The 20,430-nt window shown below is 34.5% G+C and overlaps 2 protein-coding genes across 2 annotated transcripts in view; both read left to right on the top strand.

The window, feature by feature from the left end:
* The window catches only part of ADAM9 (ADAM metallopeptidase domain 9), a 69,116-nt gene extending 63,194 nt beyond the window's left edge, over nt 1-5,922 (top strand). The window contains exons 21-22 of the mRNA XM_014558093.2: nt 2,498-2,565; nt 4,557-5,922. Coding sequence (XP_014413579.2) covers nt 2,498-2,565; nt 4,557-4,650 — 162 coding nt within the window. The 3' untranslated portion in view covers nt 4,651-5,922. The remainder of the gene's footprint in view (nt 1-2,497; nt 2,566-4,556) is intronic.
* A 2,362-nt stretch (nt 5,923-8,284) lies between these two features.
* ADAM32 (ADAM metallopeptidase domain 32) overlaps nt 8,285-20,430 on the top strand; it is an 81,012-nt gene continuing 68,866 nt past the window's right edge. The window contains exons 1-5 of the mRNA XM_032468655.1: nt 8,285-8,677; nt 10,744-10,817; nt 11,795-11,809; nt 16,278-16,339; nt 19,584-19,659. Of these exons, the coding sequence (XP_032324546.1) occupies nt 8,620-8,677; nt 10,744-10,817; nt 11,795-11,809; nt 16,278-16,339; nt 19,584-19,659 (285 nt within the window). The 5' untranslated portion in view covers nt 8,285-8,619. The remainder of the gene's footprint in view (nt 8,678-10,743; nt 10,818-11,794; nt 11,810-16,277; nt 16,340-19,583; nt 19,660-20,430) is intronic.

Here is a 20,430-nt window from a genome sequence, read left to right as displayed (position 1 = left end):
ATTTTCTACCCATTTTTTGGCCATTTTTGTTGTTATTATTGACGTTTATGAGTTCTTCATATATTTTGGACATTAACCCCTTTTGGAATATATGCTTTGCAGGTATTTTCTCCCATTCAGTAGGTTGCCTTTTCCTTTTGTTGATGGTTCCCTTTGCTGTGCAGAAGCTTTTTAGTTTGATGTCCTGCCACTTGTTTATGTTTGCTTTTTTTATCTTTGCTTTTGGTGTCCCATTCAGAAAATCATCTTAATCCATTTTGAGTTACTGTTTGTGTGTGGTGTAAGATAGTGGTTCAGTTTCATTCTCTTGCATGTGTCTGTCCAGTTTTCCCACCACCATTTATTGAAGAGACTGTCCTTTCCCCATTGTGTTTTATTGGCTTTGTTGTAAATGGATTAACCGTATATGCATGGGTTTATTTCTGGGCTCTCTAGTCTATGTGTCTGTTTTTATGCCAGTACCATACTGTTTTGATTACTATAGCCTTATATATAGTTTGAAATCAGAAAGTGTGATGCCTTCTATTTTGTTCCTTTTTCTCAAGATTGCTTTGGCTAGTGGGGTCTTTTTCTATTTTCTGTCTCTATGAATTTGCCTATTCTGGGTACCTCATACAAGTGGAATTATACAATATTTGTTCTTTTGTGTCTGACTTATTTCCTGTAGCACAGTGTCTTCAAGGTTCATCCCTTGTAATAGCATGTATGAGAACTTCTTTTTTAGGTTAACATTCCATTGTATGTATATATAACATCTTGTTCATTCATCTGTTGATGAACATTTGGGTTGTTTCCACCTTTTGCCTAATGTGTATAATGTTGCCATGAACCTGTACTTGTTTTGAGTACCTATTTTCAATTTTTTGGGTCTATACCTAAGAGTGCAGTTGTTATATCATATAGTTCTTGTATAGATCAGTACCAAGGCCTACTTAGCAGTGTCTCCACTGTTCTTTGAGACAGGTGTTTATCTAATTAACCCAGGGACAATATTGCTCTTCAGGGTCTAGGCTTTATATAAGGTCTTACATTCAGCATTCCATCCAACTCAGGCCCCAAGTATTGTCTTCTAGGTCTGTGTTACCTGAAAATGCATAATGTAACCCACCAAGGATGGGAAGATATTCACAGGACAAATGCTGCGACTTGGACTCTTCCATGCTTTCTTACTGTTTTTGGTCTTGAATATCTTTCTTACCGCCTAGTAACTCATCCAAGGATTTAAAAATTTCTATTTAATATTTTAACAAGCATTTTATTTTATTTTTCTTTATTTTTAATTTTTAAAATTTTTTGTTTATATTTTTATTGAAGTATAGTCAGTTCACAATGTTGTGTCTATTTCTGGTGTACAGCGTAATGTTTCAGTCATACATGAACATACATATATTCATTTTCATATTCTTTTTCACCATAAGTTACTACAAGATATTGAATATAGTTCCCTGTGCTGTACAATATGAACTTGTTTTAACTTTAGATTCTCTCTGCTTGGAACATTTTAGTCTGCTGTTTGTGAGTAATGAGTATGTACCCCATTGTTTTCCATAACTGCATACCACTCCATCTTATAGATTGACCATAAATTTAAAAACAGGTTATTTCAAATCTTGTTAGCACAGAAAATGCAGCATCAGGCTTCCTTGTACATAGGTCTTTCCATATATGTAAAAGTATATGTTATATAAGTTTCAGGAAGTGGAGTTTATCCCTTTAAAGTGCTGTTCCTATGGCTTGGTGGCAAGGGATATTTTGTTTTGTTTTGTTTTTTTGCATCCTTTCTCCATTTTCACAGAACAAGTAAATCACTCTGTGGGGCGAAAAAATAGCAGGTGCTCGAGCACCTTTTCCATAGCAGGACCCAGAGAATGTTTTCTGACTCTGCGTATTCTGCCACTCAGAGAGCTTGAGGAAATAACAGTATATAGTGGAGAACATTGTGGTCCAGATCACGTCAGCAGTGATTAGTAATTCTATCTGATTTGTCCCTAACTTTTCCTCATGTAATGTGATATTTGAAAAATACTTACTTTGACTTTCTTACTTGTGGTTATAGAGTCTCACTTTATTGTAAAATTTTATTTCAACTACCTTGACAAGGAAGAACATCATGAATTCTAAAGTCAAGGGTTGTAAACTAGTGGTATTTATAGTATCAGTTAAGTACTGTATAAGATTGGCAATACATTTTTGGAAGATTTTATTAAATAAGATATCTGGACATGGGAAATGTGTTTCATTTCAATAATGTAGTTGATCAGGGCCAAGATTATTATTCATTATTATTGAATTGAAAAAATACAGTCTTAAAAGGATTAAGTATTCTGCATTCAGTGGCAAAGATATGTTGACTAAGCAAAATATTTTAAAATGTCAGCATTATAAGTTGTCCATTCATTGGTTTTTTAAAAAAATAGGAATTACTTTTATATGGAAAATAAACTTATAGAAAATGTATTTATGAATGCATTGTGGTAATTTTTTTTTTCCTTTTTAGCCTGTATCTGCAAACAGATTTCCAGTACCAACTTATGCAGCCAAGCAGCCTCAGCCATTCCCATCAAGGTCTGAAGTGAATTTGTTTAGATTTTTTGACCAGAATAGAACCCAGGGTTAATGTCTAAATAGCTCCCCTGTATTTTAATTTAATTTAGGACCAGGTATTTATTGCCAATAGTTTAGATGGAGCACAACTTGCAGTAAAGCTTGTAAGAACTTTTATCTAACTTTTGTCATGTTAATGCAGTGTCAAAATGAAATTTTAAAGAGGCCCAAACAAGACAATCAACAGCTGTTGTAGCCTTTGGTGTCCGTAAGATTCAGAGCAAGGACCTTTAAAATAGCCAGCAATGGGAAATCAGACAGGCTGGTCCAGACTTTCTGTTAGGAACATCCAGAAAAGCTAGACAATGTAAGAAAATATGTGTGTGAAGGCGTCAGAAAACTACCAAAGAGATGAGGGATTATGGGGCTATGGTTCAGGAGAGGAAGACGGTCCAGAGATGATCTCAGTTTTTGGGACCATTTTTCTGTTCTCAATTGTATCTGCCTGTTCTGAACATGAGAGGTTAGGAAGCTGAGGAGCCCTGCCAAGAAGGTGGTACCCTGGCGAATATCCCAGGCTTTGTGTTAGAACCCCATGGGTAAGGGTGAACCAGAGCCTCAACTTACTTCTTACAGTTTTTTTTTTTTTTTTTAAATCACCAACTCCGCATTCTCCCTCCTCCAGCCCCTGGCAACCACCATCCTATTGTCTGTCTCTATGATTTTGATGTCTCTAGGAACTTCACCTAAGGGGAATCATATAGTATTTGTCTTTTTGTGACTTTGCTTACATTTGATTTGTTTTGCCCCTGGTTTAAAAAGCCAGATATGTAAGAAAAGAAAATGTGACTAATCCCAAGAAAAGCAGACTCAAAGGGTATCCAGTTAATAGTTATCAGGCACAGGCTTTAAAGTCACTGTAATGATTATGTCATGGAATTCATAGTTAAGATTAAGAATTTCAGGATAGAACTAGGTGTGCTGAGCTTAAAACCCTAAAGAAGGAATCAGATGGAAATTCTGGAACTGAAAAACACAAGGACTGAAATTAAAGACTCCATGGATGGGCTTAACATCACCAAGACAGGAGAAAATTTATTACATTCTGTATCACATAAAATACATCTCACCCTTCCCGCCCCCCAAAAATCCTCCAAGTTACAATTGAATTGCAACACTGAGTAGTGTCCTCAGGTATAGTCTTAATGTGAGATAAGAGTGCATTGAATCCAACAGAGCATCCAAAGAGTATATAAACTGTGAGATCGATATTCACCAGGTAAAGTTCTAGTAGGTTATTGGAGTAGAGATATACTAGAATTGGATGAAGAGGTTAAGGAAGATGGTATCCACAGGTTAAAGTGTAAAGATTGAAAAGAGTGGGTATAGACGTCATAGGAGGTTTAATTCTCCGAGTGGAAATTATATTTGAGAGAGCTGGAATCTTCAGCTCTATGTATATATGCAAGGTTTACACTTTGTAGTAATTTGCTGCCCTTAAATCCTTATAGCATAAGAGGTACTTAATCCACATGGTGTCTTCACTTGTCTTTTATCATTTTTCTTCTCAATTTCATGGACTCTCCTTTTCAAAATCATGTAAAGCAGATCCTATATACATCGTTGATTATAAATCAGCATTACGTTAAGGTAGTTACTCCATTTTAGACTCTGATGGGAGACCTTTGACCATTATATATCAGATTCATAGTAATCTCAGAATAGTTTAGTATGCACAAGGTCCTGGGTTCAATCCCCAGTACCGCCACTGAAAAAAAAAAAAGCTAAACAAATAAATAAATAAAGCTAATTACCTCCTACCCCTCCAAAAAAATTAAAATAAAAAAGGAAAAAGAAAGAATTATAATTAAAAAGATAATAATCTCAGGATATAATATACCCTTAAGAATTGTCAGTGCTTTAAGGATGGTGTTATGTTGGGCTTGTAATGAATGTAGCATTGTTTTATTCAGTCGAAACATACGATTAACTGTTTTTTTCCCCCTTCACAGGCCACCTCCACCACAACCGAAAGTAACAACTCAGGGAAATATAATTCCTGCTCGTCCTGCTCCTCCACCTCCTTTATATAGTTCCCTCGCTTGATTTTTTTTTTTTTTTTTTTGTTACCTTTCATTTTGCAGATATCTTCAGGGAACTGAGCTAATATTTTTTTTCCTGATATTTTCTTGAAAAGCCTTTCTTCCTGCTGCAATTATGAATGAAGACAAAATACCACAAAACAAACTTTATTAATACAGAAAAACAGAACTTGAGTCGTGGGAAATGAGAAATAGAAGAAACGCAGTGAAGCCAGGGAATTTAGAATAACATTTTCATTTCCATTACTGAATATGCTGTATTCAGTCATCTGTGAGGTTAATGCACCTGACATGGATTATGTTATTTGAACATGTTACTGTAATGGATTTCAAATTAACTATATTGGTTTAAATTTTGTCACTGTGTGCTTAAATGTAATTCTGAATTTTGACCTTAGTTATCATTAATGTAGTTTCTGGTTGAATGTGTAATAATCTAATACCTATGAAAACCAACAAATTAGCTGCCGATAATATCTAATATTTCTCATCTCGCATGGACTAACCATCCTGTGCTAGAAATCTTGTCTGTCTTATTCACTACATGAATAAAGGAATATTCTGTTTTCAGAAGAACGCACAGAACCCACAATTAAGATATCATAATATTTTTTTAAAAGTGCAGAACACACTAAAAATGTGTGTGTTATTATCTTCCACTTTTATGAACATTCTATGGATAAATGATTCTGTGGATTCTATGGGTAATAGATTCTATGGGTCTATCTATGGATCATGAATATTAGGAAAGTTAATTTAATAATAGAATTTCTATATGGATCATGTTAAAGCATAGCATCCTTTTACAATAGCATTATTTTAAATAAATTATAAACTTTAAGGTACGAAGTATTTAATAGAACTAATCAGATATGCTGTTGATTCATGGCTATAATTAAAAGCAGGAGCAATTATAATATCTTCCATCAATTGAACTATCATAGAACCACTTGAGAATTTCATATGCACTTTAAGTCCAAAATCTGAAACTTCAAAACCTGTTATTAATACAATTTAGAATGTTTACATTTACTAAGTTGTGCTTGATAATGTTTCACTTGACAGTAATATTTTTAAAGGAATTAGAGTGGAGAAAGGGAGGACGAAAAGGTTTTCTTAGATAAGTGCGAAAAGTTAGTGTGGTGTCTGTGAGTTATTGTCCCAGCTGTGATTAAAAATGAATTTTTACCATGGAAGAAATGATATGCACGATAAAAATTTAAGCACCTAAAATTTTTTCATAACCTTTCATAATAAAGTTTATTAATAAGTTTATTAACTGAATTTCATTAGTTTTTCAAAAAAAATTTTGGTTTGTGTATAAATACATATACAAATATAAGATTTACAATAAATAAAATACTTGAAATTCTAATTTGTGTCACCCAGTAACCTCTTAAATACTCAGCTATTTATAACCTTATTAATTAAAACATTATACTAGTTTTAGATAAAACTACAAGTTAAATATTTACACAAACCATCTCATTGAGTTTCCAGACTTCTGCCAAATTATGAACAATGGCTTTTTGTTATTAAAGGAAGACAGATTAGTTTTGAAAAAGACACATCTCAGTCCTCTGAAGATGGTACATTATTTTAACCATCAGGTATATATTAAAAATTGTAAACAATCCCAAATTAAGATTCTTCATTTAATTTAAATCTCTGAATGAATTAATATATGATTAAAAATGTTCTTTTCACTGATACAGACCCAGTTTTTGCAATTATAATTCATATCACTGAAATTTTACAGTTGTTATTATATTAACTGCACTTAAAACTTTTCTCAGAATTAGATAATTCCTTGGATCTTTGAATATTTAGAAAGTTTTTCTAAAAGACCACTTGATCAATCTAAACTTCTTTTGCTTTTATACATATTTTTACATATTTTATATGCTTTTCACTTAGGTATATCTTTGACTTATCTTGGATTGTTATTAAAAATTATAAACTTTCTTGGGCATAGATGCCACTACAAAATTTGAAAAATATTAAAGGGCTTCCTTGCCATCTGCTAAAGATATTTTAGTAATCAAAAATAAATTGTAACTTTGACAGTGTATGACTATGTTGACAAATTGAACTGTTCAAGTTACTGCATTTTCCCTTTCTATCAAGAAGATGCCTGGGTCTCTAACCATATGGTTAAGCACAATCCAGGTTTTCTAAGCACAAGTCAGATTTTACTACATTCTATAAATGTTTACTGAGACTATCATCTTGCAGGTACCACGTTAGGTACTGTGATAGATAAGTTCTGGATGGGACATGCCTCCGTTTATAGAGAGAGCCATATACGCAAGAACAATGTAAAGTCTGCTCTTTTAAAGATTTAAACAGGAAAGTTTCAGAAGAAGGAAATAAGAAAGAAATACAGTAACTAGAAGTTCATTAAAAATACTTAACACTAATTGACAAGTCGAAGCATTTACAGTAATGGTTCCAATGCTGTGAAGCAAGACGAAACAGGCTTTTGGCTCAACTATCCATTAAAAGAAGTGTTAATCTAGCATTGTCTGTTCCTGTTGATATACAAGCTAGGTGTATACAGTTGACCCTTGAACCACGTGGGTTTGAACTGTGCAAATGCACTTGTAAGTTGATTCCCCCGCCCCAGTAAATTTAGTGGCACTCCCTAGCCGTAGGTTCACATCCGGGGATTCAGCTAACCGCAGATGGCAAACAAATCTGTGGTTGGTTGAATCTGCGGATGCGAAGCTGGAGGGCCAATGCTGGAACCTCGGTTTCTGGGGATTTGTGTATCCACCATGGATCCTGGAACCCATCTCCCCTTGGATACCGAGGGGCTAACTGTATTTTTGTTGCCGTGTTTCTGATATGCTTTTTCAGGCTTAGATTACCCTGTCGAAATCCTATGCAGCCTTAAAATCACATATCAATGGTCAGTTCAGATGTGTTGCTTCCCCAAGTGAGCTTTTCAGCGTTACCACGGGAACTTTTAGTTTGTGTCTGTCGTTCTGTTAATTGGTACGAGAGATTAATTCCTTCTTTGGGATTTGAAAAGAATTAAAGATAGTGCATATAGGTAGAGACCGGAAGGTGAGGCTAGGAGGGAGGAGGCATTGCAGTCCGAGGGAGTAGACGATGTTAATTCAGGGAAGACCAGAAATCAGTGGTCTTTGCACTGGGGAATAGGAGAAAAGAGGCAGCAGCCTGGGTTCCGAATTTAGAAAATTTTGAATACTGTGTTGAGGTACGTGGCTAGAATTTTCTACTGGAACGTATGTACCGTAATCATGGGCAAGAATCTTGTCCATCTCATTCACTACGTGAATGAATGAATATGCATTGTACCAAGAAGTTACTGAACAAGAAAAAGCCATCACATGGATTTTTGCTGAAAGTCTGGGGACAACCACAATGATTGAAGTAAGAAGTACACAGCCTGGTTACAAGGTGTATTTGGGCAGTGGGTGTGGGAAAAACCTCAGACGGTACTTTCCGAAGATACCAAAATCTCACTTTCCCCTTTCTTGGAATCATTTTTATGTATCTGGCTTTTTTTTTTTTAATTAAAACCACCAGTTTTAGTAAATATGAATGTGTAATTCGTGTGTGTGTGCGTGCGCGCGCGCGAGCGCGGAGTTTTAAATTCAGAGAGTACGTCTTTTAAAACACCTAGACGCGTCTGATACAAAACAGCGCACAATATATGTGTTCTAGCTCCATCCACAAGAAGCGAAAGGTCTGTGAGGGACGACGATCGCGACAGAGAGCGCTGGGGTGGTCGGGTAACTCCGGATGAACTGCGGGCCACTGGGAAAAGAGCGCCACTTAGACCCAGACGGACCAACCTGCAGGCGGGAGCACACGGCCGGCGACTGGTGCGTTGGACGCTGAGTGTCGGGCGCTCCCGCGGTCGCCGTGGTCTCGCGAGAACTCCGCCCACCAACGGCCAACGGCCGCTGGGCTTTGTCGCCGCTCGAAGCCGAGAAGCCACACCATGTTCCGCCTAATGGTGCTGCTGGCGGGGCTCCGTGGCTTGCTAACGTCAAGACCTGGTAAGCCTGTCGTGGAGGCCCTGTTTCCCCCGTGTGGGGCAGAGGAAGAGTTTTCTTACCCTTCTTTCAACGTGTAACTACTTTTGGTCAAACTGCGTCCCAACTGGAATGAAAAACCCGGGGCCTTTCCCTGCTTTTTGGTTCCTTTTGCCCTGTCACTTCTGGACGCCAGGCCTCTCAGGCGCTGCGTCGGGGTAGAGAGGTGACTCGAGAGAGAAATATAATTTCAGTAAGCTCGAAGGCAGATCCCAGACTCTGAATCTGGGTTTGGAACAGCCTTTTTTGTAGGTCTGTTTCGCGCTTCACAAAAATACCTCAGAATTTATTGCGCTCAAAAGTACCCTCAGAAATTTGATGAACTCCACTCAGACTCCCCCAAATGGACTTTACTCAGATATCATTTGTTCCAAGATAATAACTTGCCCTGCATGCAGTAATAATGTGTCCTGCCATACAAAAGAATATATATATTCAATGTCTGCTGTGCCGACACTGACGAAGGTGCATTATGACAGAATAGGAGGAACAGATATAAAGAGTCCTCAAACATTTAAAGGGTATTAGTGGAGATTTAGATGTAAGTAAAAATTTAAGATTAAATGTTCTCATTTCCTTCCTTTTTATACACTGTTTAGAGTCTTGCCGTTCCGTATCCAGTATGTGGAATGTTTTTTTGTGTTTTGTTTTCCTCCTCCATCTGCATAGTGTTCTGTGGTTGTCATCACGATTTATTAGCCAGTTTTCATATTAATGGACCGTTGGATTGTTTCCAGTCATTTTGCTATTACATTCTGTGCTGCTGAGCTCAGACTGCCCTGGTAACAAAATACCCCAGACTGGGTGGCTTAAACAACAGAAATTTATTTTCTCTTAGTTCTGGAGGTGGAAGTCTGAGATCAGGGTGCTGTACCAAATGGGGATCTGGTGAGGTCTCTTTTCCTGGCTTACAGACCGTTCCCTTCTTGCTGTGTACTCACATGACCTCTTTGTGGGCAGAGAGAGCAAACTCGCTGTTGTCTCTTATAAAGGTGCTAATCCCATCATGAAAGACCCACCTTCACAACTTCATTACCTGCCAAAGGTCCCACTTCTAAATACAATTTTAGAGATTAGAGCTTCAACACGAAATTTTCTGGGGGGATATATCTTTATCATAACACCTACAATATTTAAATACAGTGGTTCTCAAAACTTTTTGGAGTATTTCCTTACACGAAGAAATTAAAAAATCTAACAATTATTGAAATTCTGAAAGAGTTTTTGTTTTGTTTACATTTGTCAATATTTATCATATTTCACTTGCATCCTGTTAAATAACCATGACTCCAACCATTGTTTTGGCTTCTATTCTGTATTTAGGTTTATTTAAAGCTCACTACTAAGCCTTTTACCTTAACTCAATTGATAGCTTTACTGGCAGAAGTTTGCCTTTTGTGACAGGCACATATGAACTATTTTGCTTGAACATTTGCTTGTAAATAGGTGTCTTTTGTCTCTATATTTGAATGACAGTTTCTTGGGGTATAAAATTCCTGGATTCACACTTTTACTGAAGATTTTTTTTTAGACATAGTTCTTCAGTTTTTTAACATTGTGTACTATTTCAAAAAAATCTCAACCCAATCTGCTTTTCTCTCCTTATGATTTTCTTTTTTTTTCTTTCTGCTCATATACCCATAAAATTCTTTATCTTAGAATTCAGATAACTTTAGTAGATTATGTCTCAGTTTTAATTAATTATTATCACTTATTCCTGAAATTCAGTGTACTTTCCAGTCTATTGTTTAAAATTTTTTATTTCAGGAAAGTTTTCTTGAAGAATATATTTGATTATTTTTTAATCCATTTGTTCTGTTTTATTCAGGAACAGCAAATTTTGTATAAGTTGAATATCTTTCTCTGCACTACTTTTGGTATTTCATATCTTGTCTGTCTTTAAATGTTTTCAAGATTTTATAGGAATACACAGTAATGACTCATTTGCATAAGTGCATTTTATGAAAGAAACTGAACACATATTTAGTCAGGTTTAAAAAAGTTATTAACTGTTTATTTTCTTTTTTCAGGTTTTCAAAATTCATTTCTACAAATCATATATCCAGAGAAAATCCAAGCAAATACAAGTGGTAATTCAGAAAATGTGAGAGATTTTTTATGGTCAATATTGTTATATGAAATTTCTTATTTTTATTATATAGCAATGAAACATATCAATTCCATTGTAGTATGAATATAAGTAACCAATATTACTACTGTTAAGGAATTAAAAGTTTTGATGGTAAAAGCAAATATATAAATCAGAATGTTCTGTTTAACATTTATTGTTTCCTCATGATAAAACTATCCTTAAAATTCAAATACAGAATATAATATAAAAGAATTAGGGTCTTATCTGAATGGTGTCTAGATAATTCATGTGAAGAGAATAGTTTTCTCCAAAATGGTTAAGGAGAACATCTTTTACTGAAACCTTCTTCCTTAATCTTTACCCTTGCACCTACCAGTTCTCAGAGAGTATAAATGCTTTATTCTGTTATTTTTGTTAGAAAGGGAGATACTTTATTCATTTATTTATTTACCAGATATTTCTCTGGACTTGTGTGCATAACTACATACTAAGTATTTCAGGAGGAAAAAAAGAAATACAAAAAGCAAGCCTTGCTTATAAGTGCCAATCTTTTGATAACGCTTCATTTTAACAGTTTTAATGAGATATAATTATACACCACAGTTTTAATGAGATATAATTATACACCACAGAATTCACCCATTGTAAGTGTACAATGATTATTAGTACATAAACAGAATTATGTGAACATTACCACAATCCAGTTTTAGAGTATTTCTATTGTTTTAAAAAGTTCCTGCATGCCTATTTGCAGTTCTTCTCTGTTTCCATGCTCAGCCCTTGGTAACTGCTGATCTGTTTTCTGTTTCTCCACATCCTTGCCAATATTTGTTATTTGTAGACTTTTTGATGAGAGCCATTCTGACAAGTATGAGGTGATATTTCATTTTTGTTTCTTATACTATTATTGACTATAATTCCCTATGTGTACATTACATCCCCTGACTTATTCATTTATTTTAATTTGCAATATAGTTGATTTATAATAGTTTCAGGTGTACAATGTAGTGATTCAATATTATAATAGATTATACTCCATTTAAAGTTATTACAAAATAATGGCCATGTATCCCTGTGTTGTAGAGTATAATCTTGTTGTTTATTTTATACATACTAGTTTGTACCTTTTAATCCCTTCCTCCTTCCTGTCTTGCCCCTTCCCTCTTCCCTCTCCCTGCTGATGACCACTAACTTGTTCTCTATGCCTATGAGTCTGTTTTTGTTTGTATATGTGGTATAGCCACCATGGAAAACAGTTGGAAGTTCCTCAGAAAACTAAAAATAGAACTACCATGTAATCAAGTAATTCTGCTTCTATGTATATATCCAAAAAATCCACAGAACACTAATTTGAAAAGTTTCATGCACTCCAGTGTTCTTAGCAGCATTATTTACAATAGCCAAGACATGGAGGCAACCTGAGTGTCCATCAATAGATGAACGAGAAAGATATATACACACACACAGATATGACTATATATGATGGAATATTACTTAGCCATAAAAAAGAATGAAATTCTGCCATTTGTAACAAAGTAGTTGGACTTAGAGATTATTTTGCTTAGTGAAATAAGTCAGTCAAGTAAAGACAAATACTCTTATGTTATCACTTATATGTGGAATCTAAAAAATAAAACAAACAAATGTATATAATACTGAATGTACAACAATGGTATCTCATTGTGGTTTTGACTTACATTTTCCTCATGATTAGTGATACTGAGTATTTTTTCATGTACCTGTTGGCCATCTGTTAATCTTTTTTGGAAAATGTCTGTTCAGGTCTTCTGACGATTTTTTAAGGAGGTTGTTTGGGTTTTTGTTTGTTTGGTTTTTTGTTTTTTTTGCTTTGTGAGAGTGGGCATCCTTGTCCTATTCCTGATTTTAGAGGAAAAGTGTTCTGCTTTTCAACTTTGAGCATGTTGTTAGCTGTGGGTTTGTTATAAATGGCCTTTATTATGTTAAGATATGTTCCTTCTATATTACCTTTTCTTAGTTTGTATCATTGATGGACGTTGAATTTTGTTAAATGGATTTTCTGCATTAATTGAGATAATATGTGATTTTTATGCTTCTTTTGGTTAATGTGGTGTATCAAATTGATTTGAAAATATTGAACCATCCTTGCATTCCTAGACTAAATCCCACTTGATAATGGTGTTTGATCTTTTCTATATATTGTTGTATTTGGTCTGTTAATATTTTGCTGAGGACTTTTACTTCCATATCCACTAGAGATGTTGGGCTGTAATTTTTTTTGTAGTGTCTTTGTATAGTTTTGATATCAGGGTGATGATGGCCTTACATAATTAATTTGGGGGTGTTCCATTCTCTTCAGTTTTTGGAAATAGTTTGAGAAGGATAGGTATTAGGTCTTCTTTATATGTTTGGTAGAATTCCCCTGTGAAGCTGTCTAGTCCTGGACTTTTGTTTGCTAGGAGGTTTTTTTAAATTACAAATTCAGTTTCACTAATAGTGGTCTGTCTGTTCAGCTTGTCTATTTTTTTCTGATTCAGTCTTGGAAGGTTGTATGTTTCTAGGAATTTGTTTTCTAAGTTGTCCAGTTTGTTGGCCTATACCTGTTTGTAGTATTGTATTATGATTTTTTTTGTATCTCTATAATATTGGTTGTTACTTCTCCTCTTTCATTTCTGATTTTGTCTATTTGGGTCTCCTCTTTTGTTTTTTCATAAGCCTGGTGAAACATTCATCAGTTTTATTTATCTTTACAAAAAATCAGCTCTTGGTTTCATTGATCTTTTTTATTTTTTATCTCTATTTCCTCTCTGATCTTTATTATTTCCTTCCATCTGCTGACTTTGGTCTTTGTTTGTTTTTCTTTTTCTGATTTCTTTAGATGATGTTTTTCTTATTTTTTGAGGTAGGCCTGTATTGCTATAAACTTACTTCTTAGAGCTGATTTTGCTGCATCCTGATTCTTAGAACTGATTTTGGAAAGTTGTGTTTTTATTTTTATTTGTATTGAGTTATTTTCTGATTTCTCTTCAATTTCCTCACTGACCCATTGTTTTTTAAGTAGCATGTTGTTTAGTCTCCATATGTTTGTGCTTTTTCCATTTTTCTTCCTGTAATTGATTTCTAGTTTTATAATGTTGTGGTTGGAAAAAAATGCTTGATATAATTTTTATCCTTAAATTGTTGAAACCTGTTTTATGGACTAGCGTGTGATCTATCCTGGAGAATTATCATTGTGTGCTTGAAAAGAGTGTATATTCTGATGACTTTGAATAGAATGTCCTGTAGATATCTATTAAGTACAACTGGTAATTTTGTCATTGGAGACCACTGTTTTCTTGTTCATTTTCTGTCTGGATGACTTTGTCCATTGATGTAAGTGGGATTTTTTAAGTGCCTTACTATTATTGTATTATTCTAACTTCCTCCTTTTATGTATGTTATTATTTGTTTTATATATTTATATAAATATAGAATATATACAGTTTATATAAAAACATATGCACCTCATACAGGTGCTCCAATATTAATTGCATATATGTTATATATAGTATCCTTTTACTGATCCTTTTATCAATATATAATGCCCTTCTTTGTCTTTTGTTATATACTTTGTTTTGAAGTCTATTTTATTTGATGCGAGTATTGCTACCCCACTTTCTTGTCTCTCTATTTGCATGAAATATCTTTTCCCATCCTTTCACTTTCAGTCTGCATATGTGTTTAGCTCTGAAGTGATTCTCTTGTTAGCAGCATATAGATGGGTCTTTTTTTTTTTTTAAATACCATTAGCCATCTTGTGTCTTTTGATTGGGCCATTTAACCCATTGACACTTAAAGTAATTATTGATAAGTTATACTTATTGCCATTTTGTTACTTGTTTTCTGGTTGTTTTTGTAGTTTTCTCTCTATTTCTTCTTTTAGTTTCTTCCCTTGTGGTTTGATGATTTTCTTTATTGTTATGTTTGTGTTCCTTTCTCTGTAGTTTTTGTGTATCTATTGTAGGTTTCTGATTTGTGGTTACCATGGGGTTCATATATGGTGACCTATAACTATATCTACTTATTTTAAACAGGTACTCCTTTAAGTTCAAACACATTTTTAAAAAGCTACACTGTTTACTTCCCTCCCCCAAATTTTGTGTTTTTGATGACATATTTTACATCTCCATGTTTATCCTGTTACTGAAACCATATACTGTGCACTTGTATTTGATTTTATAATTTTTGTCTTTTAATCTTCATACTAGTTTATTTAAGTTGTTGATCCTCAGCCTATCCTATATATTTGCCTTTCCTAGTGGGATTTTTCCTTTCTTGTAGATTCTTAGTTCTTATTACAGCCTTTCTTTCCAACTTAGGGAAACCTTTAACATTTCACTTACAGCAAGTTTGATATTGATGAACACTTTTAGTTTTGCTTGTCTAAGAATTTATTTCTCTTCCAATTCTAAATGATAACTTTGCTCAGTATAGTATCCTAGTTTGCAGGTTTTTCCCTTTCAGGACTTTAAATATATAATGTCACTCCCTTCTGGCCTGCAAAGTTTCCGCAGAATAACCAGTTGATAGCCTATGGGAGTTCCCTTGTATATGACTATCTTTCTCTTGCTGCCTTTTAAATTCTCTTTTTATCTTCACCTTTTGCCATTTTAATTATATTATGTCTTCATGTGTATCTCTTTGGGTTCGTCTTGCTTGTGGCCCTCTGTGCTTCCTGCACCCAGATTTATGTTTCCTTTTCAGGTTTGGGAAATTTTCAGCTATAATTTTCAATCCGCAGTCTCTGGCCAGACTTACTTTGTAATTTCAGTTTGGGTTGTTGGTTCCCCAACTCTTGAGATACCACTGTATTCTGGTATTCATGTCTTTTTGGTTTTTTGCTTTAGCAAAGTTTTCTTTTCAATGATGCTCTAAATCTTGTTTTTCTCATGTTCTCTTTTGCAGGATAAAATCTTATCACATAGGTTCACCAACCAATTGATATTGCAACTTACTGCCATCCATGTTTTAACTTGAGAATAGTAGTGATTGAATCAAGAAAAATACCAAATTTTGTTCAGTAATCTTCTGTTTAGAAGTATAGGAAACAGGCCATACATTCCAAGAAAATGGTTAAAGTAAATAATTGTTTTGCTCAATAGAGTAAGGTTCACTGATGTAGAGTACCTTATTATCCCAAGATGCTACCTGAACAGACACTACAGCATGGCACATGGTCTTTCCTTTCAGAAGAGTTTAAAATTCAGTTACACATAGATTTCTAGTGCTATATTACTCCTTAGATTGGGCTTATTTTTGTGGAAATAGTAAGGATGGATTATATAATAAATAAATACTATAATTTTTGATATATTGTTGCAGATTTTAAATCATACATAGTCATACATTTTAAGCATGATTTGAAGGAATAAATTAGTGTAAAATTATGTAAAATCATTGTTTTGCTTCTTCTATTACACTTGTCTTCACTCTCAGTTGTTCTGGATTCTCTAGGAACAGGTGTCCTATATTATTCCAATAAGTGAGAAACCATATACTGTACACCTTAAGCAAAGGTAATCTTTTTATTCTTTAGTTTTGGATTTAATTTTATTTTATATGAATTTATTTACTTAAAAAAAAACTCGAGCAATAATATAGTTGTTACTAAAAGTTTTTAGTTGTCTCAGGTGAACAGATGCTCTCCTATGATGCCTCACGTAGTCTTCTGTGAATAGAGAAGTTAGGAACAAGAAAAATAGAGACTCACCTCCTGAAGATTAATCTATATGATCTTAAGTTAGCAGAAATAGCTGGACTTATGTAATCAGAGCAGGATGTCACAATAAGAAAGAAGTAAGTCTTTAAGTGATGATATCAGTTAGGGTTTGATCAGGGAGGCAGGCTCACCACCAGGAATATGAAATAAGGGATTTAATATAGAAATTAGATCATACAGTATTGTCGGAGCTGGTGAATAGTTTATGGAAAATAGTACCAGCTATGTACCATCTCTAAGAGAACAGCAAAATAATTTAAATAACTTTCTATAGGGTTTAATTCTTTGATAGAAACCCAGTTGAGAAAGTCTGGCTTAAAAGCAATTTGTGACTTTCAAGAGGTCAGGTTCAATTAAATTTTGGGTGTAGAACTAGACTACATCGTATTAGGGAGAGGTGAATTGTGAGAAACCAAAAGTGTTAAGTGAAAATGGCTTTAAAAAAAAGTTCAGCAGAGAAAAAAGAAAAAAGAGTTTCATATGAATGCTTTTTTAAGAAAGAAAAAACCAAGTATTTTGGCTGAGAGGAAGTTTCTTAAAGAGAGAATTATAACAAGCAATTCATTATGTTGTTAGGTGCCAAGGAGTAGCATTGGGTAACAGAAAAGTTAATCTACTCCTTTAGACAGAAGGGAAAAGAGTAGTAAATAACAATACAAAGAACTTTTCAAGCACAGAAGAGGGAAAGCGAGAACTCATATTGCATTTGAATATTGTATCAGGACTACCAACAGTGGTAAGAAATAGAGGGTCTGGAGCTTGGAAGATGGAGAGGGCATGTGTGTACTCCATTCTTGGAAACTAGCTGCATAATATATCAGCATAATGACATACAGAAGCTATTGCCAAAAACTTATATAAGAAATAATGAGAAGCAGAACTATGACCATATAAGAGTTCTTTCTTTTTTCCTTTCTTTTCTTTTTTGAGACATACTGAGGTGGCAGAAAAAAGATTAGATAACAGATTAGGCATAGTGGTAGCAGAGATTTGGTGGGGCAGTGAAGGAGAAGAACAGATCTATGTCGGGAAATACGGGCTCATTTTTGGAAAAGTTGGATGTGAAGTGCTTGTGGGATATCCAGGAAAAATGTCCAGTTGGCAGTTTGAGAGAGTGATTGAGGTATGGTTGACGTACAATGTTATAGTAGTTTCAGGTGTACAATATGGGGATTCTACATTTTTATAGATCACAAGCCCTACAATTACATTATTATTGACTATATTCCCTGTGCTGTACATTGTATCTCTATGACTTGTTTATTTTATGATTGATAGGTTGTACCTCTTAATCCCCTTCACTTATATAGTAAAGGTTATTTATGACAAACCCACAGCTATCATAGTACTCACCACTGAAAGCTTTTCCTGTAAGATCAGGAACAAGATAAGGATGCCCACTCTCACCACTTTCATCCAACACAGTATTGGAAGTCCTAACCACAGCAATTAAAAAGAAATAGAATATATCCAAAATGGAAGGGAAGAACTAAAACTGTCACTATTTGCAGATGGCATGATACTGTAGAAACCCTAAAGATGCCACCAAAAAAACTATTAGAACTAATGAATTTACTCAGTAAAGCTGCAGGATACAAAATTAATGTACAGAAATCTGTTGCATTTCTATACACTAATAATGAAATATCAGAAAAAGAAATCAATCCCGTTTACAATTGCATCAAAAGAAAAAATATCTGGGAATAAATTCAATGAAGGGAGGTGAAAGACCTGTACTCTGAAAACTGTAAGAGATTGATAAAAGAAACGTAAGAGAACACACTAAATGGGAAGATATACCATGCTTATGCATTTAAGAATGAATATTGTTAAAATGTCCATATTACTAAGCAAGGTAATCTACAGATTCAGTGCAATCCCTGTCAAAATACCCCATTTTCACAGAACTAGAACAAATAATTCTAAAATCTGTATGGAACCACAAAAGACCCCAAATAGCCAGTTAGATTTAGTTTAGGTCATGGGAGAGAGGTGTGTTTCAGAGCCAACTTTTTATATAGGTATAAACAAGGCACCAGAAATGAACAAGATGTAGAAGCGGGGGTGAATGTTAATGATGAGATGGAAAAACAACATAGAATTGAATGTGATGGAAACATTAAGTGAAGAAGTAAGGATCCAGATGAAGGGGCTTGTGAAAGGAGACAGAAAGATAGGTGGGAAACGGGGGTAAATGGTATGATGGAAGTTGAAGAATGGATGGTTTAAAGAAGGGATTGTGGCCAACAGTGTGGACTGCATCAGGGTAGGTCTACTTGACTCAAACTTTCTCTTGGATATGACAACAAGGAGGTCATTAGTAACCATGTGACACGAGTTCTAGTGGAGGATTCCCGGCAGAGGCTAGTCTGGGTGGTTGCCTTAGACTGGGTTGAAGAGTGAGCATAACTAAACTAGCGTAGTACACACAGGGAGTGATGCCAGAGAAGGTTGAACTCAGACTTGTAGCTTCAATACCTGTGTTCTGCTTAGTACGACTTTTACAGAACACTCTTCCACTTCATTAGAGTTGTACATATTCCTGAGAGTAACACTGAGAAGGAATGAAAGAATAGGAAACTCTCCTCATCTTACATCTGTTTCACATCTTTGTAAATTTAAAAATTTCCTCTCAATTTGTAGTCCCTTCTCCTTATTTTCTTTATAAAGGAGTATATTAAGATGGGAAAATTATTTTGAGTAAATGTGTATTGCTTTGAATAAAAATTACGTACATGTCAAAAGAAAATACCACCTTTGTCAGAGATTGACAAACTTTTTCTCCAAAGGCCCAGATAATAAATATTTTAGGCTTTGAGGGCCATACTGCCTCTGTCAGAATGACTCAGCTCTGCTGTTGTAGCATGAAAGCTGCCATAAGCCATACATAAGTGAATGGGTGTGGCTGTGTTCCAATAAAATGTTATTTACAAATACAAAGGTATGTCAGATTTGGCTTAAGAGTGTTAATTTTGCTGACTGCTGCCTTATATGTTTCAAAAAGAATAACTTTTAAAATTCTGTCACTTTTTTATATTCAGATTTTTTTTAGCAGATAATTTCATGGTTTATTTGTATAATCAAGGATCTATGAATTCTTATTCTTCAGATATTCGGGTAAGATTTAAGTTTTATATTTTACAATTTTTTAAAAACTTTTTGCATTGAATAAATGCTTTCCTAATACAGAAGACTCCACTCACAGGGAATATGTTTAAGTAATCCACGTAAGCTTTGTTTCACCCATTATTTGGCTTTTTTGAAGCTTAGTAAATTAAAGACAAGGTAGATTGACTTAGCACCTTCCACTCTGCCAAGAACATAGGTACAATTTAATTAGTTAATATTTTGTTGAATAAATGAATATAAATTAAATAATAATAGAAGCAAACACAAATATTATTGAACACAAAATCACAGATTGAAATTCTTTTCTTTTTTTTTAACCCCCTATCCTTCCATCAATAAATCTTATGGGCTCTACATTTCAAATTATATATTCAGAACCCACTGTCTTCCTCTGTCTCTCTCATTGATACCACTGTTTTCCAAGTAAACATCATATCTAGTTTAGATTATTGCCATAACTTCCTGAATAACTTCCATGCTTCCATACCTTGCCCATCCCCTCGGTTAGTTCTCAACATGGCAACCAGGCAACCAGGTCAGTCCTACTAAAACCTCATCAGATAATGTCACTTCTCTGCTCAGAAGCCTCTGTGGGACTTGTTGTTCATGAAGTGAAAATCACAGTCATTTCAGTATCCTGCAGGCTTGGCACAACCTGGTCCTCATTACTCTCTGACCTTGCTTCTGTTATTCTCTGCCTTGCTCTTTCTGTTCCAGCCACATTGATTTTCTTGCTGTTCTTCAAAGAAGCCAGACATG

The sequence above is a fragment of the Camelus ferus genome, chromosome 26 (assembly GCF_009834535.1).
Source record: "Camelus ferus isolate YT-003-E chromosome 26, BCGSAC_Cfer_1.0, whole genome shotgun sequence".
NCBI classification, from domain to species: domain Eukaryota; kingdom Metazoa; phylum Chordata; class Mammalia; order Artiodactyla; family Camelidae; genus Camelus; species Camelus ferus.
The sequence above is the reverse complement of the archived record's forward strand: the minus strand, read 5'-3'. Positions and strand labels throughout refer to the sequence as shown.